At 39.9% G+C, this 19,848-nt stretch overlaps 2 protein-coding genes across 5 annotated transcripts; one reads left to right on the forward strand and one right to left on the reverse strand.

Moving 5' to 3' along the window:
- Positions 1–1,123: 1,123 nt before the first annotated feature.
- Positions 1,124–16,822, reverse strand: tmem209 (transmembrane protein 209). Of its 3 annotated transcripts, XM_037540158.1 has the most exons (16): positions 16,596–16,822; positions 16,145–16,305; positions 13,198–13,336; positions 13,059–13,117; positions 10,766–10,897; positions 9,582–9,808; positions 9,274–9,478; positions 8,614–8,789; positions 5,766–5,837; positions 5,547–5,643; positions 5,340–5,465; positions 4,665–4,762; positions 3,342–3,456; positions 3,150–3,247; positions 2,974–3,047; positions 1,124–2,806 (listed from the first exon to the last, which is right to left on the reverse strand). In XM_037540158.1, the coding sequence occupies exons 1-16, from the start codon at positions 16,613–16,615 to the stop codon at positions 2,752–2,754; spliced, it is 1,854 nt and encodes a 617-aa protein (XP_037396055.1). In that variant the 5' UTR covers positions 16,616–16,822; the 3' UTR covers positions 1,124–2,751. The 3 variants fall into 3 exon arrangements, with proteins under 3 accessions (XP_037396055.1, XP_017549485.1, XP_017549484.1); XM_017693996.2 differs by lacking the exons at positions 16,145–16,305; positions 16,596–16,822 and adding an exon at positions 14,689–15,670; XM_017693995.2 differs by lacking the exons at positions 16,145–16,305; positions 16,596–16,822 and adding an exon at positions 14,535–15,670.
- A 39-nt stretch (positions 16,823–16,861) lies between these two features.
- Positions 16,862–18,848, forward strand: lyrm5a (LYR motif containing 5a). Of its 2 annotated transcripts, none has more exons than XM_017693894.1 (3): positions 16,862–16,949; positions 17,957–18,044; positions 18,179–18,848. In XM_017693894.1, exons 2-3 carry the CDS (start codon positions 18,000–18,002, stop codon positions 18,389–18,391), a joined length of 258 nt encoding a protein of 85 aa, XP_017549383.1. In that variant the 5' UTR covers positions 16,862–16,949; positions 17,957–17,999; the 3' UTR covers positions 18,392–18,848. The 2 variants fall into 2 exon arrangements, with proteins under 2 accessions (XP_017549383.1, XP_017549384.1); XM_017693895.2 differs by having other exon boundaries at positions 16,944–17,074.
- The last annotated feature ends 1,000 nt before the right edge of the window (positions 18,849–19,848 follow it).

A 19,848-nucleotide genomic window follows, 5' to 3' on the forward strand; every position in this document is an offset into this window, starting at 1 on the left:
CAATAATAGTATTATATGGTCTGTATCCTACACGTTTTCCATTAAGGTTCAGCTTATGACATTTGTGTGGACTGATAAACCAAAAACTACCATAATTATTTTTTCCATGGAAAAAAGGGAAAAGCAGACTTGCTAAACATAATTGTGTAAACCAGGTAAGCACAGTTCTTACGTTTGGAACGAGAGATTTAGAGGGGTTACCCTGGGGCCAACAACGCAGTACAGGTTTTTGGCTTCTGGATTGGATTACATCCTAAAATATTGCTGTTTCTGGGATTCATTTCAAATCAAAAGTCAAAACCAGATGACTTTTTAAGAAGGGAAAAAATAGTACCTGAAATTGTCTCCAATCAATTCCTTCACTTTTACAGGGCAACGTACCTTTATGCTTCGTAACTTTGTATGCTTCTAAATGAAAGTTCATCTCAATATCATACACACCTACTACCCATCCATCCATCCATCCATCCATTTTCTAAGCCGCTACTCCGTCAGGGTCGCGGGGGGATGCTGGAGCCTATCCCAGCAGTCTTCGGGCGGATACACCCTGGACAGGTCGCCAGTCCATCGCAGGGCAGACAGACAGACACAGACAGTCACTCACACACTCACACCTAGGGACAGTTTAGCATGTCCAATTGGCCTGACTGCATGTCTTTGGACTGTGGGAGGAAACCGGAGAACCCGGAGGAAACCCACGCAGACACGGGGAGAACATGCAAACTCCACACAGAGAGGACGGACCCTGGCCGCCTGGCCGGGGAATCGAACCCAGGCCCTCCTCGCTGTGAGGCGATAGCGCTACCCACTACGCCACCGTACCGCCCACCTACTACCCATTATCCTGAAATGTGAATGTGACTTAATTGCATTTTTCATCAGTTACTTTATCTATCTTTTGTCTAAATAGGATATAAGGTAGCACAATAATCTTACTCAAATATCTACCAACAAAAATCCTTTAGTTATGTCCTTCATAACATTTATAATCATTAAATGTTACCAAGTACAAATAAATGTCCACACAGCGAGCTTTAAAACGTGAATACTATACTGCCACCAAATGGTAAAACACAGTAATGCAGAACCAGATTGGAGAAGCAGAATAAAAGCGGACAAAACAGAAAATTCTGAAAAGTTTAATTTATTACAGCTCATTTCAGACCAAAATGTTCCTGTTCCTTCTCCCAAGAAGAACCAAAGACTATACAAATGCATCTTTCTGCCAACTGAAATCCAAAAAGGTGTTTGCAGCCCTGTGAAAGTTTACAGAAGCCCCTTACTGAAGGTGAGAACACTCACAAGTCACTATCAAGCAGTAACATGTACTACGCAAGAAGAGGTCTGTAAAACATGTTATCCCTTTAAAGGCCCCTATCATGGATCATAAAATCTATATTTTTACTCGCTCTTTTCTAATAAATGAATTTGATTCAGTATGTAAACATTTTAACGTATCAAAAGGTACTGTGCACTTCTCAAATCCATATATGGAAACAAAGCTGTGAGATCAACTTGTTTTAAATTATTTGTTTCTTCTTAATGCACAAACAATTCATTTACATCCACCTTCCTATTCAGTACACAAAGGTTTAGCTTCACCTTCACATTGGAGGTACAGGGAGTATTTCAGCCCAGACTACTTTAATAGGGCAATGCAAAATGAAGTAGAAAAGAAATAAAAAAAAAGTACATGGGCCCTTAAAAGAGTAGCCTGGAAAAGGACCTATTAGTATAAAAATGCATTATTTGGCACTGTTTTAAAATGTACAACTTGTATTAACCACTGCATTTGTATTCTGTAACTAAAACTAAAAAAAAAAAAAAAAAAATTAAAAAAAGTCTCAATTATATACACAGCAAAAGGATCTTCAATGTGATTAAAATAATTGCCCCCTCTGACAACCTCTACTCTGGGCAAAACTGTGGTTAGCCAGCTGAATACTTTGGCAAACAATCAAATCCTGATCAGCCCACCTTGGGCCAAAGATTCTCAGTGCTGGTGTACGAGACTGATCACTTACAGCAGAATGAGCTGTTCTCTCATCACTGCTGAAGGTAGAACAACCAGCAGCCAGTGAAGGCATTGAGGATTACCTATGTTTCCACAATAAATGACTGAATTTGGTTACTGTTGGCTGTTGTGTATTCAGTGGTTTCCACTTATGTAATATGAGGTTTGTGTTAAGGATACGGGAGGAAATGTAGACCAAAAAAACTTTTAGGGAAAATGCTTGCTTAGAGCATGGAACCCACAACGCTCAACTAGCTAAAGCCTGAATAAGTAACATTGTATATATATTGTGTGTGTGTGTATATATTTATTACACACACACACACCAAATATATATTAAAACAGTACACTACACACATTCATAACCAAAAAGTTCTACAGCTTTGTATCAAACAAAGCCATACATGCAGATTATGTACAAAGGCAGAAAACAGCCAATTTATTTTGTTGACTCACCCTGTAATCTAAGCTGTTAGCAGTTTCCTGTGCATCATAGCTTAAAAACATTCTTTACAGCACTTAAAATAGTTTCAGTGCCTCATGCTGGGCTACAGTTAAAGTTCCTGGTTAAGGAACCAAAGCACTGTGCATGTTTCTCCAAAGCATGCAACATCACCACAAATTATAAGAGCAAAAATATCTAAATATCAAATTAGTATAGGACATACAGACGTGTGCAATGTATTGCTCTTCAAGTGACCATTTCAGTGTTTGATTTACTTTGTAACATGGAGATATCAATCCCCAAATATCCAAAGAACGTTCACTCCTGAAAGCCCCAGATTGACTCTCCTGTAGAGAAAAATTAAAATTCCATTCATTTCTTGTCCAGCCTTATGAACTGTAATCATTTAATTCAAAGCCAAAAACAAACCATTTAGTTCAAGGAACAACTCCAAACACTAAGAAAATTACTCGAGTCATATCAACTGCTGAGAAAAATTTTAATTAGCACTCACCCCAGCATCCCAGACTCCTTGGTTTTGATGATGAAAAGGAACATAAGGACCGTGTGGAACAAATTATTTCTGCCCTGTGAACACAACCATGCCAAGTATGAGTCAGAGTAATTCAGGTAATAATTAATGGCTGCAATTTTAGGCACCAGGAGAAGTGTAGTGAGAACACACTATACCTTGGGCAGACTGTAGATATGGCCCTGATAGATAAGCTGATAGTGAGGTGGGTTGGTACTGCTTTGATGGATGCAGAAGAGGTTCTCATTGGAAAGATCTGTTTGAACCACATGCACACATGGACATCTTGGGCTTCAAAATAATGTAACACTATAAGTAATGATGTACTATAAGACTGTATATGGCCTTACCTGGTTTGTGTGGCATCTGGATAAAATGCTGAGATGTAAAGGTCTTCCCATCCGGGTATTTTGGATGGGGAGGAAGCCTGGAGTCCAGGTATGTACACAGAATATGCATAAGGATCTACAAAAAGAAGAGGGATCGTTTAGTTTGGCCAGTTTTGACAGCTGTTGACAAACAAATGAACAATGGTTCGCAAAAACTTTCACATCTCTGTCCACCTTCGAATGAACCAAGTCAAGCTCGCTGCTGATGGGAATGCATTTTTATGACGGTCCGCACCAAATGCGGGAATTCAACATCAGTACTGTACTGTCTACATAAACTGCCCATTTAAAAGTTGACTTTGAACAGGAGGAGTCAGTCCTGGTGAGAAGAGGCTGCTGCCCATTTTACAGTTTGCAGATGATGTCAACGGATAACGTATCTTCTCATTTCGATTTAACGATGCGCTTTTTGGTCCAACAAAGAATAGATTATTAGACTTCACATACTCCAAAAAACAATGAGTTTGTGTGAGCTTGCAAGTTATGGAAACAAGACACATATCAAATATAAATCATTGTATTTAAATTATTATTAGGTTTCCGTGTCCACGTCACTGATGATATGTAAAAAGCTTTTGGTTTTCTTAGCAGTTATCAACATTTGCTTTAAAGGCCAACAGTGGTATCTAGTGACAAATACTTACCTGCAAAATTTTCAGAAGGTAAGACATTAGCAATTAGCATACCCAGAAGCTTATTCTTGATATCATGTTGGTTTAATGTAGTCTTATTTCATATGTTTAAAATGACCGTAGACCGTTTTAATATGCACCATTTGAATAGTTTATCATGTATTTAGGTGGGCTTTGAACATTTTTGGCTGGAAACTTTAGAAGAAATCTTGTAACCCTGGTGTTTGGGCAGGCATGTCAACCTGGCTTCTTTCTGGGCCATAGCTCTGCAGAGATTAGAGTTTTCCCTCATCTAATGCACTGAATTGAGTTCACAGAGGCTGAGCTAATGAGTTGATAAGTTGAATCAGGTGAGTTTAATGAGGTGGAACACTAAAGTCTACAGTGCTGTGGCTCATGAGATCAGGAGTCTGACAAGCTTTGCGCAGAGCAAAAATAGGGCTCACAGTAACTTGCTGTAATTATCGTCTAATTCCCATATCAATGCAAAAACAATTAAATTTCAAGTTCATCAGCGAATACTGTATCTATTATGTTGAGCATCCCTAGTGAAATGTCTCCCAAGACTCATTTAATCCATCATGCCTGGCGCATGCAATACAAGGACAAAATATATATATATTCTTCATCCAAAAAGGATGGTGAAACTCACAGCTGAGTCAGTTGGGAGGTCTGTGTCCCACTTCCGGTTCTTCAGGTTCCCTCCTCCATTCCAGCGAAAGGAGCTCATGCAGCCACTGTGGGCCAGTTCTGGAACACAAGGACATTGACGATTCTGAAGTATACACAAGTTGTGTTTGACCAACCACTGACCAACTGCATATTTCCTTACAAAGAGAGCATCTTTAGCCCTGTATAATTGGATGAAGTGCAGTGGAGTATGTAAAACACTGCATAGTAACTGTATTTGTGGTTTTTGATGGTTGTTTTTAAACAACCTTATATTTGTGTGTCAGAATATTGTGATACATAGTGCATTGTGACAATTCTTTGAAATATTGTGATTCCTTTATTTATACAGTACATTATATAAATACATATAAATATATAAAAATAAATTTCTTTTCCTGACAATGTAAAATTTTCCAACTCAGATAAACAAATTTTTTTTCAGCTTGTTGACATTCATAAAATGTCAGACAATTTCCATGTCCATAGCCTAAAATCGACAAAAGCATCTTAATACTTTAGAGGTTTTCACTAAAATCCTTTGGATACTATCCTACAAACATAAAACCTTCTCAGGTATTTTATAAAAATGGTGGTTGCAAGCAACCCACCAACACTCATTACAACACATTAGGTGATGAGATCTAAAGATAATCACCCTTGATCCTCTCTACCAGATACTCTTGGTTGGGTGTGATGTCCAGGTACTGCACAATGGCATTAAGAGTGGGGATCGCAGAAGCTTTGACTACAGCAGCCTGTTTGAGACTGCTGATACTGGCCTCTGAAAACAGAGAAAAAAGAAACTGTAAATTTTAAAAACCAATTAAAAAGGTATAGAAAATAACTTATGGAAGAACATTACCTCCTATCTGAAGTTCAGGACAGCCCATTCTTCTCAGCTGGCTGTTGATGGATTCTATCTCCTTAACTAGATGCACCAGAATGGTGTCATTTATCCACTGTTATGTGGGAGAAAAGCACAAGTGACAAATGTTCAATGTGAAAAGGTACTTCACTTGTAAAATTTATAGCAATACATTACCAAAGTGCAAACAATAACAGATGCAGAAACCAAACTCACATTTCTTAGTTTGGCAGTCCAGCTGTCGATGCTGTCAGTGACCACACGACTAGTTGTGATGCGCGCCCATACCTGAAGAACAAGATAAGATTTCAGTCGACAAACTCACTAAAGCCTTAAAAACTGACAAAAGATACAACATGGCATATAACGTCAGCAGAGTTAGACTAATATGAACTGTATCTAACAATTATAATGGATTTTAGACTAGACACGCACTGGGCACTGTGTCCTTGCTAATATACATTAGACATGGGCATTTTATCAATTTCTGCTGGGTGATTTGATGGGAACCATATACCTGAAGAATTTAAAGCCTTTAAAAGCTACACTGAAAAATATAAATGCAACACTTGTATTTGCTCCCATTTTTCATGAGGTGAACTCAAAGATCTGTGACTTTTTCTATGTACACAAAAGGCTTTTTTCTCTCAAATATTGTTCACAAACGTGTCTAAATCTGTGTTAGTGAGCACTTCTCCTTTGCCGAGATAAACCTTCCACCTCATTAGTGTGGCATATCAAGATGCTGATTAGGCCGCATGATAATTGCACAGGTGTGCCTTAGGCTGGCCACAAAAAATAGGCCACTGTATTGGGGGGTCTGGGGAGGGTCAGAAAACCAGTCAGTGTCTGGTGTGACCACCATTAGCCTCACACAGTGCAACACATCTCCTTCGCATAGAGTTGTTCAGGTTGTTGATTGTGGCCTGTGGAATGTTGGTCCACTCCTCTTCAAAGGCTGTGCGAAGTTGCTGGATATTGGCAGGAACTAGAACACACTGTCGTATCAACGATCCAGAGCATCTCAAACATGCTCAATGGGTGACATGTCCGGGGAGTATGCTGGCCATGCAAGAACTGGGATGTCTTCAGCTTCTTGGAATTGGGTACAGATCCTCGCACATGGGGCCGTGCATTATCATTCTGCAACTTGAGGTGATGGTCGTGGATGAATGACACAACAATGGGCCTTGTCACGGTATCTCTGCATTCAAAATGCCATCAATAAAATGCACCCGTGTTCGTTGTCCATAACATACGCCTGCCCATACCATAACCGCACTGCCACCATGGGTCACTTGATTCACAACGTTGACCTCAGCAAACCGCTCACCCACATGACGCCATACATGCGGTCTGCCATCTGCCTTGTACAGTGCAAACCGGGATTCATCCGTGAAGAGAACACCTCTCCAATGTGCCAAATGGCATCGAATGAGAGCGTTTGCCTACTCAAGTCAGTTACGACGACGAACTGCAGTCAGGTGGAGACCCCGATGAGGACGACGAGCATGCAAATGAGCTTCCTTGAGACGGTTTTTGACAGTTTGTGCAGAAATTCTTTGGTTATGCAAACTGATGCAGCAGCTGTCTGAGTGGAAGGTCTCAGATGATCTTGGAGGTGAAGTTGCTGGATATGGAGGTCCTGGGCTGGTGTGGTTACACATGGTCTGCGGTAGTGAGGCCGGTTGGATGTACTGCCAAATTCTCTGAAACACCTTTGGAGATGGCTTATGGTAGAGAAATGAGCATTCAATTCATGGGCAACAGCTCTGGTGGACATTCCTGCAGTCAGCATGCCAGTTGCACGCTCCCTCAAAACTTGCGACATCTGTGGCATTGTGCTGTGATAAAACTGCACATTTTGGAATGGCCTTTCATTGTGGCCAGCCTAAGCACACCTGTGCAATAATCATGCTGTCTAATCAGCATCTTGGTATGCCACACCTGTGAGGTGGATGGATTATCTCGACAAAGGAGAAGTGCTCACTAACACAGATTTAGACACATTTGTGAACAATATTTGAGAGAAAAAAAGCCTTTTGTGTACATAGAAAAAGTCTCAGACCTTTGAGTTCAGCTCATAAAAAATGGGAGCAAATACAAAAGTGTTATATTTTTGTTCAGTGTACATAGAAGCTCACAAAGTTATTACAAAAATGGTTATGAATACTCTTGCTGATACCTGAGAAACTTTTCGGCCTAACAAATACTTTCATAGTGCGAGAGAAACGTATAAGCTGTTGTAAGACAAAAGTAATTTTCCCGATTTATCACTATTTTACCATCAACCACATTACATGTAAAAACTCATGTAGACATGTGTAGGTTCACTGGTCATTTCAGATAGTAAATAAAATGGCTATATTTGCATAGTAGACTTTGCAACCCGAGCTTCCCATCATTACCACCGTAAACAAATAATTCTGTAAAGAGTTCATAAGTTTCTCTACAATTAACCATTTCACATCAAACCACAATCAATACATTACCAACTAAAAAATGAAAAATTAGCAAAATTGGTGAAATGCCCCTTTAAATCAAATGCTTTGGGTATAAATACCTACATTCAAATCTGATAAATGCTTGCTTGCCAGCTTTACATAGCAGCTTATTAAACCCTAAAGTTAATATAAATACAAACGAACATGAGCTTAAGCATTTCCAAAGCTCTCCAGTGTTTACGGTTACCATCCAACACGTGCTTCAGCTAATGTATCCTTCATTTAACTAAATCAGGTGTACTGCTGCTGAAACTTAACATATCCACACAACAGCTGGGTAAGTTGAACCAAATGTAATTAAAGAGGCTTCATGATGCTCTTTTAACCAACACACTTAAAAAAAAAATAGAAATCATTGTTTTAGAATTCTAGTGTATTCTAATGCTATACAGCATCATGAAAGTCAAAAATCACACTAATTGCTGAGATAACCAGCTTTAAACAGGTTTTATGTCCACCCAAGACTTTTACCCAATCCTGTATGTCTGAGTGCTTAACAAACATCAAAACACCCCAGTGCAGTTCTGCGGGAAAAGTGGGATTAAAAATGCTCATCTTACCTCCTCAGCAGCTTGTTTAGAGCCCAGCTCAGTTTCATCTTTGTGAGCAGAGGGAGCCTGTGAGCGACAGGCGGGCTGGTACTGAAACTTTCGTAAGCTCTGGGCGTAGTCTCCCACTGAACGGTTGTAATTCCAGAACGTTGGACTATGTGATGGAGATGCCGACTCGGGACTCCCTGATAAAGAGTCACAGATCTCCAAAATTAGTTTTAAATATTGGTAGCATCAGGTCAGACAGTTAAAGAAACAGAATTATTTCAGCAGTTGCTGACAATGCATGACAATCTACAAAAATCCAAAAAAGTACACTGCATAGCCAACTTGAAGCCTAATATTTGCCCATTTGAATAGCTACACTGTCAAACCACACAAGCAAATTGTATTTGATATTAATTAACAAGTACACACAGTTTGAGGTAAGTGTTTGAAGATTTAAGCGAATAGTTTGCACTATGCAGTTTCCATTACTTGTTAGCTACACTGGCCTTGTAGCTCCAGCATAAAACTATAAAAGAAGTAGACTTAGGAAACCAAACATGTCTTCAATGATCGACTACACTGGGTGTGAGGGTAAAAGCTGTGAATTAGACATTTTTACAAAGCATTTCTTTAACTGAAAGCTATCCATTACAGACTGTCTGACACAACTAGGCCTTTTACCAAGTTGACTCCGATGGCTCTTCTCCTCTTCTGAGCGAAGGAACTTCTCCAAACTCTTAAGGTCATCCATGTAATCTTCCTTCCCTCCTGGAGAACTGAAGACAGAGGGAGAGGTCCGGTAGCGTGCCCGCAGGCTGGTGCCCTCCACTGGGCCCAGGCTACTGGGATAAGGAGAGGAGCTGGTAGATGGACTATAATTCAGCACCTAAAGAGAAACAGGTGCATGTATGTATTTCAATACAAATTCCAGTCCAAGGATAATATTTCTGAAGAGATCAGAGAAAACAACAATTTTTATGTGCACACACTTTGCCAAAGGCCATAGATGGGGAAAAGGGTCCCCCACTGCCTGGTGAGGAGGGGTTGCTCAGAGGCGGGCTGTATCCAGACACACAGCTGGGGGAGAACTTTGGGCTCGAGCTGGTGGGCCGTGCTGGGCTAAAACTAAGCACATTCTGTCCCTGCAGGGGAGACGACTGGGGAGGTACTGGAGGTTCTTTCTTCTCTGGCTTCTGGGGTGGGGAGGCCTGAATTCCTGCACACAACAATGTGACTAGTTCAATTTTCTGTCCAAAGGAGCCCAAAAAGAGTGCAATGCTTAAAAGGCCTATGTCGTACATTTTTCTTATATCCGTTTTTGCTTAACGTATGCTTATACTGTTCGCGTGATTTAATAATCTAAAAGTAGTCAATTCATTTTAACACTGGCATTTTCCAAACCTATTTTATCCCTTAGAATTAAATAGGCTGTTTTGTTTACTGTGTGTTTAAGAAGTAAATGATAATCTACTGATTGACTGCCCTGTAGTGTGCCTCATTCAAAAAGCAGTCCTGAAATATAAACTTCTTATGACATCAAAATTAGAAAATGGGACAAATCTTGCACATTTTATACATACACACACACACACACACAAACACACACACACATATATATATATATATATATATATATATATATATATATATATATATATATATATATATATATATATATACATACACACACACACACACACACACACACACACACACACACACACACACACACACATATATATATATATATATATATATATATATATATATATATATATATATATACACACACACATATATACATATATATATATATATATATATTACATACACACACACCCATTTGGAATGTGCAGTAAATGGTACACCTACATTCAACATCAAACATTTTTCTTACACAAAAGCAAGGAAAATAAACGTTTTCCATATTATGGGTTGTTTAATCCATTTACTTATCCCAGCGGTATACAATTAGAGTCCTGGAGGACCAGTATTCAGTTTGGTAATTCCCCTATTTAAACACACCCACTACACCTGTCAATTAACAGTTTACTTGAATCATGAGTGTTTGAGCAGGAAAAACATCAACCCGGAGGAGACCAGCCCACAGGGACCAGAGACGCATACCCCTGACTTATGACTTGAAACGTGTATGTTGGTCAATCATAATCACCAGAGTTGCGGAGACCAAGAAGACGATGCTGCTCTGGAGTGATGCCGATGGTTGAAGGTGCCATGGTGTACTTGAAGTACTTCCAAAAATCAAAGATTGCATTAAGGCTGAACAAGGAGCCCAGGGCTAGCTCTGTTAAATACAGTTGTAGTTAGAAGAAGAAACAGACATGTCAGTTCTGTCAAATAAAGCTGTAGTTAGAAGAAGAAACAGACAACATGTCAGGGAAATTGCACTGTCATTAGCTTAGTCGTGGTTTAGAGTTCAACCTGAATGACATGAAAGAGTGACATGGGTTCCCAAACTCTATTGCTGCATCCTTATAAGCTGCAGTTTAAAGCACTTCATCTTAAATTTGCTAAAGATATGGTTTTATTGAGGTTTAAAGAAAGATTATTATATATGAAGCACATCTTCAGCTCAGATATTTTAACAGTCCATACCTAGGCCCATATACTTTCTATCATAATGTTTGTGGAGTCCATAGCATGTTTTAATTTCACGCTATAATGCTTAAATAAACACATGAGGTGCCATACTAAGCTAGAGGAATTGTTAATTATTGCAAACTTGATTAGGCTTTTTCACAATGCATTATTCAAAGAAACTAAATATGATCCGTGTTTAGGCACTGGCCAATTCAAAATGATTTTCGATGCTAAGCAGAGTGCATTGCTTGAAATGTCTTCATTATTTGGCAAGGCTAGCAAACAGCTCAGCAGAATGCTTGTGGCTCCTTTATATCATAGCTCCACAGACAAAGTGGGCTCTTTGGAGATGCATCAACAGGTACTTGTCCAGAGTGCATCTTCATTCATGCCAGTTTTTGAAAGAAAGGCTACTTGGTTTTAGTTGATGTGCTTTAAATCATAGGTGGCATAATAGAAATAAAAAGCCAGTGACAGTGAAATGCACAGACTTATATACAGTATCACATTTCTGCAAATATTTTATTGTATCTGTTCATGGGACAACACTATAGAAACGAAACTTGGATATAACTTAAAGTAGTCAGTGTACCGCTTGTATAGCAATATAGATTTACTGTCCTCTGAAATTAAAATACAGCTTAATGTCTAAATAGCTGGCAACACAAGTGCGTACTCAGTGAACATGTATAAATTGTGCCCAACTGTGTCGTTGTCCCTCCCTGGTGTTATGTGACTCGTTAGAGTTACAAGGTTCCAGGTGTGAATGGGCAGCAGGGCTGTTAAATTTGGTGTTTTGGGTACAATTTGCTCATACTGGCCACTGAATATTCAACATGGCACCTCATGGCAAAGAACTCTCTGAGGACGAGAGAAATAGAATTGTTGCTCTCCACAAAGATAATTGCTAAAACCCTGAAACTGAGCTATAACATCATGGCCAAGGTCACACAGTGGTTTTCCAGGACAGGTTCCACTCCGACCAAAGAAGTTGAGTCCACGTGTTCAGCATCATATCCAGAGGTTGGCTTTAAAAAACAGACAAATGAGTGCTGCAGAGGTTGTGAGAGATTGTGATCCCCTCCCTCCAGAAACTGTGCCACATGGCAGTTTTCCAACACGAACCTGTGGGGCATCCTCAAGCAGAAGGAGGAGGAGAGCAAGGTGTCTAACATCCACCAGCTCAGTGTTGTCATCATGGAGGAGTGGAAGAGGATTCCAGTAACAACCTGTGCAGCTCTGGTGAATTCCATGCCCAAGAGGGTTCAGGCAGTGCTAGATAATAATGGTGGTCACACAAAATATTGACACTTTGAGCACAATTTGCACATGTTCACCGTGAGGAGTACTCACTTGTGTTGCCAGCTATTTAGACATTAATGGCTGTGTGTTATTTTCAGAGGACAGTATATCTATACTGATATACAAGCTGTACAATGACTAATTAGTTTAGTTTCATTTCTTTAGTATTTTGTCCTATGATAAATTAAAATATTTGCAGAAATGTGAAGGGTGTAGTCACTTTTGTGAGATACTGTGTGCGTGTGTAGATACATTAAGTGAAACATTATAATATTGACTCAAATTTGATGAATTTGAAAGCTATTATGTATGTATGCCTTCATAACACAGTTTTTTAAAGCTCAGTTGATCATGACTTAATTTTACAGTACATCTGGTTTAGTGGTGGATCAGGTAGACACGTGCTTGTTTTACCACAGCAATCAGGTGCGCATTGAACCTCTGAAGTTCCCGGTTTAGCCAAACCTCATCAGTTAAACTGAGACTAAAATGCTGCTAAGCTAATGACAGCGTATATGCCCTGTCAAATCTAAAAGAGCGAAACAATCTTAATATTTACTTACCGATGTACCAGATTGGCCAGTATGTTATGTTGTAGTATCTACTGAGCAGCTTTCCTGACCTGAAAAATACGATTTTGTTGTGAAGCAAAACGCATCACATTATCATTTATGGCTTACATAGGACCTACGGCACTCTTACATTTCTGTGTAAATCATCCCAGCAAGAGACACATTCAGAACTGCCCAAGCAAGGACAACCTGCCGCTCCTGCTCTTCCCTCCTCATTCTCATCGTCTTGTCGATGAGAGAAGGCATGGCTTCTCTGCTCGGTGTCATGCCTGCCAGTGTCATACAGTGAGAAGATTTAATAAAAGGATATCCCATCTCTACTCAACATTTCAAGCTTTAAGACTCAAAAGCTCTCACAAAAAAAAAATCCACTTACATTAAAATGTAGTCAAGCAGCAAAGACATGTTTGGTGTATGATGTTTGCTTCTGTAGTTTTGGCGTGGAGCTAATGTTACAAAGCTGACATGATGGGAGTAGCTACCTGTCTGGCCTTTGACACCTGTGAAATTTTAGCAGACAAACTGTAATCAAGAATGCCAATTTAATTGTCTTCTCCTATTCACGATTTCCAGCTATTTAAACACAAGCCTACAGAGGCCAAACTGGCTGCTTAGCCACTTCACTTGCTGGCTTTTACTCTGTAGCTAACACTGGTTGTACTAGTTAATGCTGCGCTCAGACTCTACAGCCACACAGAATCATGTCCTTCATGAGGGAGAAAACAAGGAACACACTCATGCTGTCAGTATGCGTGCTAAAAACATTAGAATTACCTACATAGCTAACAAATAAACCAATATTACTCAGCACTGCCCTCTAAACATGTTAGAGTACGAAGATTTTAGATTATAAGCCACAATGTCTCAGCGGGTGACTTTACCACTCTCATTAATTCACGCTTATTTGCCCAAACTCAAACCACTCGCAGGGTGTTTGTTGCAGCATTAATTATATCACTATAATCTAACGACTGCGACAAATGTTTGCAGTTAACTTAAAAAATTGCTATAGTAGCAAATTACCGCAAGTACTTCAACTAACCGTGATTAGGCGACTCAGTAATGATTGGCAGGCAGTACACGGCACAAAAAAGTGACAGACTTATTACTATGTAGCTACAATAGCCTTGTAGCAGCGGTGCAAAACTAAAGAAACAAACTTCAAGCACCAAACATGTTTTGATCCACTGCTGTTGGACTAAAGGTGAAAATGTGGAAATATGATTTTTGGGTGAAGCGCTCCTTTAGCGTCTGCCACTTCGCTCCTGCTGCTGCTCGGAGCTGTATGAGCCAGACGAACTCTAGCGAGCCACGCACACTCAGTCACAGCTACATTTCACCCAGGCACGTCAAACTCGGCGATAATGTTGTGCCAATAGTTTTGTAAGAGAAATGTTTCTCTGTCACGAAGCTTCCCGGACAGGTTCACCAGTTAATCTGATATTTAAATGTGCCACCTTTACTTACCTTCCTTAGCCTGCGAGCTAGCGGTATGCTAAGGTTATCTCCCGGAGTGTCAATGAAAAACTGAAGACACACACAGTGTTTTCTTAAAGCCAACAGTTCTGCAGACCGTTCATTCACACTCCTGCAGGAACACGAAGAGAGCAGGAAAACGTACTTTTCTCTCAGAATGAGAAGTCCAGGCTTCATCAAGGCGCCAAACTGAGCAGCGTGAAGTTAGAAGACCACGGCGCATGCGCAGAACGGTCACTAGCTGCAGAAGGGTCTTCTTTATTTCTTTTCAAAATAAACGTTTTATTATCAGACTGTCTCACAAAAGCAGGACTCTGAGGTAGCCGCATAACCAAAAGGTAGCAGCTGCGGTGGAGGCCAGGCACATTCCCCTTTATAAATCCTAGTTTTTGGTTTAAGCTGTTACTTTAATGAGAATATCTTCTTCTGCCTACATGGGAGCTTGGAGCTGTGTTATATTTTCTTTAAGACGATTTCTGCACAGTGTCTGTTGGTATTATTCTTATGTCTTAATCAGAATTGGTGTCAATAAAATACTAGTTGTGTTTGTACCAAACAGAAGTGCTAGAAAACGATCAATGGTCTGCTGACTGTTCGTATTTATTCATCCACTGTGAAGACACTAAATATAAGAAACTCGCTATGTATTAAGACACTTCATATCAGTTGATTTCTGGCATCCTTCAAATGTTCTTCTTCCATCCTCTGGAAAGACACTTTCACATCAAAGGACTGCAATGAGAAATTCGCAACAGCCAAATCTCAACAGGCAGTAATTACTGTAATGGCCAGAAACAAAGCTCCACAGGAAGACCTGCTCACTATTTACTCCACACTGATTAGGCCACGTTTGGAATACGCTGGTGTGGGTCGTACTAAAATATATGAGCTTGTCTTAGAACATGTCCAGAAAAGAGCTGCTGATATTAAGGCAAAATCTGATTTTTACATTAGTAATCTGTCCTTCCTAAACTGCAGGCAAGACGACAAAAAAGCAGCTGTAAAACGTATCGCTGTTGTCGGAAGAAAACCTCGTATCTCCAAAATTAGAACTTTACAGGAGAAAGAAAAACTGACTGTAGTTTTAATGCAAGTCAAAGGAACCAGACGTCTTTCCAAGTCATTTTGGGCCGTTTCTTTTGCTCCATTCATCATGAAATTTACACACAATGTAAAGGGCAACAGGTCCTTTGAAATTATGTCAAAAACTGAAAAATAGTTTTCAAATAGGAGATACGAGGTTTTCTTCCGACAGCAGCGTTATAGATGACATGTTTACATACAACCAACCTGTGAATTACTCACTAATGATTTAGTCACTAATCTGGGTGCAGAGTTTACTTCACCTGTTTTCTTAGTTCACAAAATGGCAGATTGTGAAAAGTACTTTTTCGTGATCCTGCCAGAGACACTGTAATGCACACTTCACTCCAAGTATAACCCCTCCAGAACACCGGGACCAGCAGAAAAATAATGGCAATACATATTTGCCATATCTAAACAAAGTTTCTGACTTTCTATCAACCAGATGGCAGAGTGTAAAGGAGTGCTTTGAGTGTAATATTTTAAGACGTTCATCTTAAGTTGTTAATATCACACACACTGCAACTTTAATAGAGAGCAGAGACAAGAGATATTTCTCCTCATCCAACTGGGGCATTCCTGATGGATCTGTGTTCCTGATGAGCTGGAGATGGCTAGCGATGAAACATCCCATTTCTTCCATTCTCGGCGTGGTGGACCAGGTTCACAGTTCTCGAGCCTAAATCAATGTGAGGGGGTTGGGCAATATTAATTATCATTATCATGGATTGTTTGCTGCAATCTGTCAATTTACCAGAATGAATTAATATGTTGTTCGAGTAATAAAATGTACATTACTGAGTCGGGGGAAGAAAAGGGAACATTAGGTAGGTAAAGGTAACTCAGTATAGCCACTGTATCTGTTCAGTTGCATACACAGTGCAAAATGAGCATGTTTTTTAAAATGATATATTAAATTAATGTATTAATGCAATGTGCAAGCGAAATGTTTTATAGCCTATAACCTACCTGACTATCCATCCATCCATCCATCCATTTTCCAAGCCGCTTCTCCGTCAGTGTCGCGGGAGGTGCTGCTTATTCTCCAGCCATGAAGATCCACATGCTAGTCAGCTCTGCAGATGTATTTAGTGAAGCCACAGGAAACATATCAGACAAAATCAACGCGAAAAGAAGGTTTATTCTATTCGGATGTGGCCCACAAGCGTGTCCTGTGTGTCCGGACACCGGACGCGATCTTTCTCTGCTCTGCTCTCTGAGACTTTTGCGGTGAAGTGTGGCCGAGCTACACGCTCACACGGCGCTCACGTGACTGTGAGAAAACCACGCCCTCCCGGAATGGCCCACCAACTGGGAACGAAGGTGAGTGCTGATGGCCTGCTGAGGCTTCGCGGTGCACGAAGGAGCGTTTCTGACCGAATTACTGCTGTTTTAGACACATTAACCCACCGCATTTCATTTCAGTCGGTTTGTCCACAGTGTTTCTGGTAGGCGAAACTAAAATTCAGCAGGAGGTTTGGAGAGGAATTCGTGCCAAATTGAAAAGCAATCACTACCAGTGGAAAACGGTGACACGGAGAATTCGTGCCAAAATGAATAACAGACGCGGTGTTACTTTATTTACTGGCACTTTATCTCTGTTCTAAAACAGTGCTCGAGAATTTGTATTTTGTTTTTTAAAGCGAAATGCTGAATTGAAGTCAGTACTGAGTACAGTCCCACTTTTAATGTATATTATAGCTGTTGCTTCCCAGCTGGGCAGTACAGTAAACAGACCCTCCTCATTGAAATGCAGTCATAACACTGGGAACATGACACTGCTTTCCAAAACACACAGAAACACAAACCCTCTGTTGTCCTGTTCTCACGTTTTTTTGTCCTTCAAATGTGTTTGCCTCTTTGAAATGGAACCAAAACAGTGAAATGCAGTGCACACATGAGACAAAACTGCTCGAATGAGAAATAAACGATCCATCACATTGAACTTAACATTGTTTTAAGTACTGCAGTGGAAAGCAGTACAGCCATACCTTCATCACGGTGTAAGATTGTATTCAGCACTGAATTCATTTAGCATTTAGTTTTTAAACTAATCCTTGTGCATTGTTTTGCAGTAAAGAGGTCATTCAACGTAAAAAAAAAAACAATAATAGAGGGTTTGTTTTTCATTTTGGCACATTTTCTGCATGTGACTGGAAAGTAATGTCATGTGTACATTGCAATTCACGTTTCCACTGTAGTAACTGCTTTTCCCTTTGGCACAAATTCCCCTGCGTAGCAAGATCACTAGCCAGGCCGAGTGTGTAATAAACTGTCAAGCAATGATGTCAAGAGAATGATTTGTGTGGGTTTTGTCTTGATTCCTTAAGATCACCAGAAGACCAGTTAGTGTCTAGGAAAAGTGGAAAGACGATGAGCAACCCACTGAGGGGAGAAGTTGTCAGATTGTACAAAAATGTGAGAAAACTTGCTTTTACTATTTTTCATGTTTCTGTGCATGTCATACTGGCTTTATATTAGAGTAATATAGTAGAAAATGCAACATTGTTATAAGCAGCGTTAACAGGTTTACGTTGTTTTGTTCTTCAAAGCTTCTCTATCTTGGAAGAGAATATCCAAAAGGCACGGTGTACTTCAGAGAGCGCTTAAAAGTGGCTTTTATGAAGAACAAAGATGTTACAGACCCTGAGAAGATCCGAAAACTGATTGATCGGGGGGAGTTTGTCATTAAAGAACTCGAGGCCCTCTATTTCCTTAGAAAGTACAGAGCCATGAAGAAACGCTATTATGACCCAGAACACTGATGCCCTTATCTCTTCACGTCTAGCCAATGGGATGAATGAGAAAAAAAAACACACTCCCTTAAGACCCTGTGCCTGGCCGTTTTTCCATTCTAAAGAAGGATGGAATCCAGGGGTGATGGGTGCAGCATTAATGTACCAGTGTTACAGTTCTGATTGTATTATTTTATGTACTGTGTGACACATAGTTTGTGTTTCTATTGCATAGAAGTGGCCAATCAAGTCGTGCTATATTTTGAGTGGGAAGACAAATAAAATTTCAGTGATCTGTATTGTTTGTTTATGATGGCTCCATTTTAATGCATATCACTGTCAAAACAGATGTTACACATGTTGCTGTATTACTCCAGCTGGATTCAGTTTTGTTAGCTTTGCTATCTGTTTTGTAAGTAACTGACATGTACCCATGCTTGATGTTGGACAGAAGCTAATACAGAAATAAAAGCATATTTTAGTAATATCTCTTGTCCAGTTGAATGTGCAAGGCATTTTGTTATCATTATGGAGCGAAGTAGTGAAAACACTGTTGTTTATTACGTGATGATGAGTTATTTTCATTAAAAAAACAATTTACATTTTGCTTTATAATACTGCAGATCTTGCAGATGGTTAAATCCATCTTCAGGCACAAAAACGAATGTAGGGAATGTGAACGAATGTGTGGTGTATTGAATGCATTATGTGACTGCTAATATACCTTATGCATAGTCCATCACATCAAGTGGTCTTTATTGTCGTTCAGTAATGTATCTTGTTTGCACTGGAATGAAATGTCATTCTTTAGGTCCCGTGGTGCAGCACATAACAGCAGCACTTTAAAAAGACTAAAGTGCAGATACATGACTAGCAATAAATATATAAAGTAATAAATACTAGACTGGCTGGAACAAAATAATATATATGAATGGGCATCCCGCGACCCTGAGGGAGAAGCGGCTTAGTGTGTGTGTGTGTGTGTGTGTGTGTGTGTGTGTGAGAATGGGCATCATATATATATCAGACTATTTAATATGCACTATGGGAAGTAGAATACTCCCCAGACAGGGATTAAGCTACTTCCTGGCACCATTTTTTAATAATGCTGTATAGTCCAAGATAAGGCCTAATCCCTGTCTGGGAAACTAAACCTACATGTCCAAAACTGTGTAAATGTTCCTTTTGAATACAAGGGTATAAATGGGGAGTTTGTATCTCCTTTGCTGCAGTAACAGCCTCTACTCTTCAGGAACGGTTTTACACTAGAAGTAACATTGCTGTAAGGATCTAATTGCTTTCAGACACGAGCATAAGGGGTCAGTTACTGATGTTGGATAATTAGTACTGGATCACAAACACCACTCCAACTCATTCCAGTTGTATTAGACGGAGTTCCATCACGCCAGGGAGTGCAGTTCCACTGTTCCACAGCCCAACGTTGGGGGGCTTTTTACTGCTAATGCTTGGCATTGAGCATAGTCACC

This window comes from Pygocentrus nattereri, chromosome 1, assembly GCF_015220715.1.
Source record: "Pygocentrus nattereri isolate fPygNat1 chromosome 1, fPygNat1.pri, whole genome shotgun sequence".
Classification (NCBI taxonomy): domain Eukaryota; kingdom Metazoa; phylum Chordata; class Actinopteri; order Characiformes; family Serrasalmidae; genus Pygocentrus; species Pygocentrus nattereri.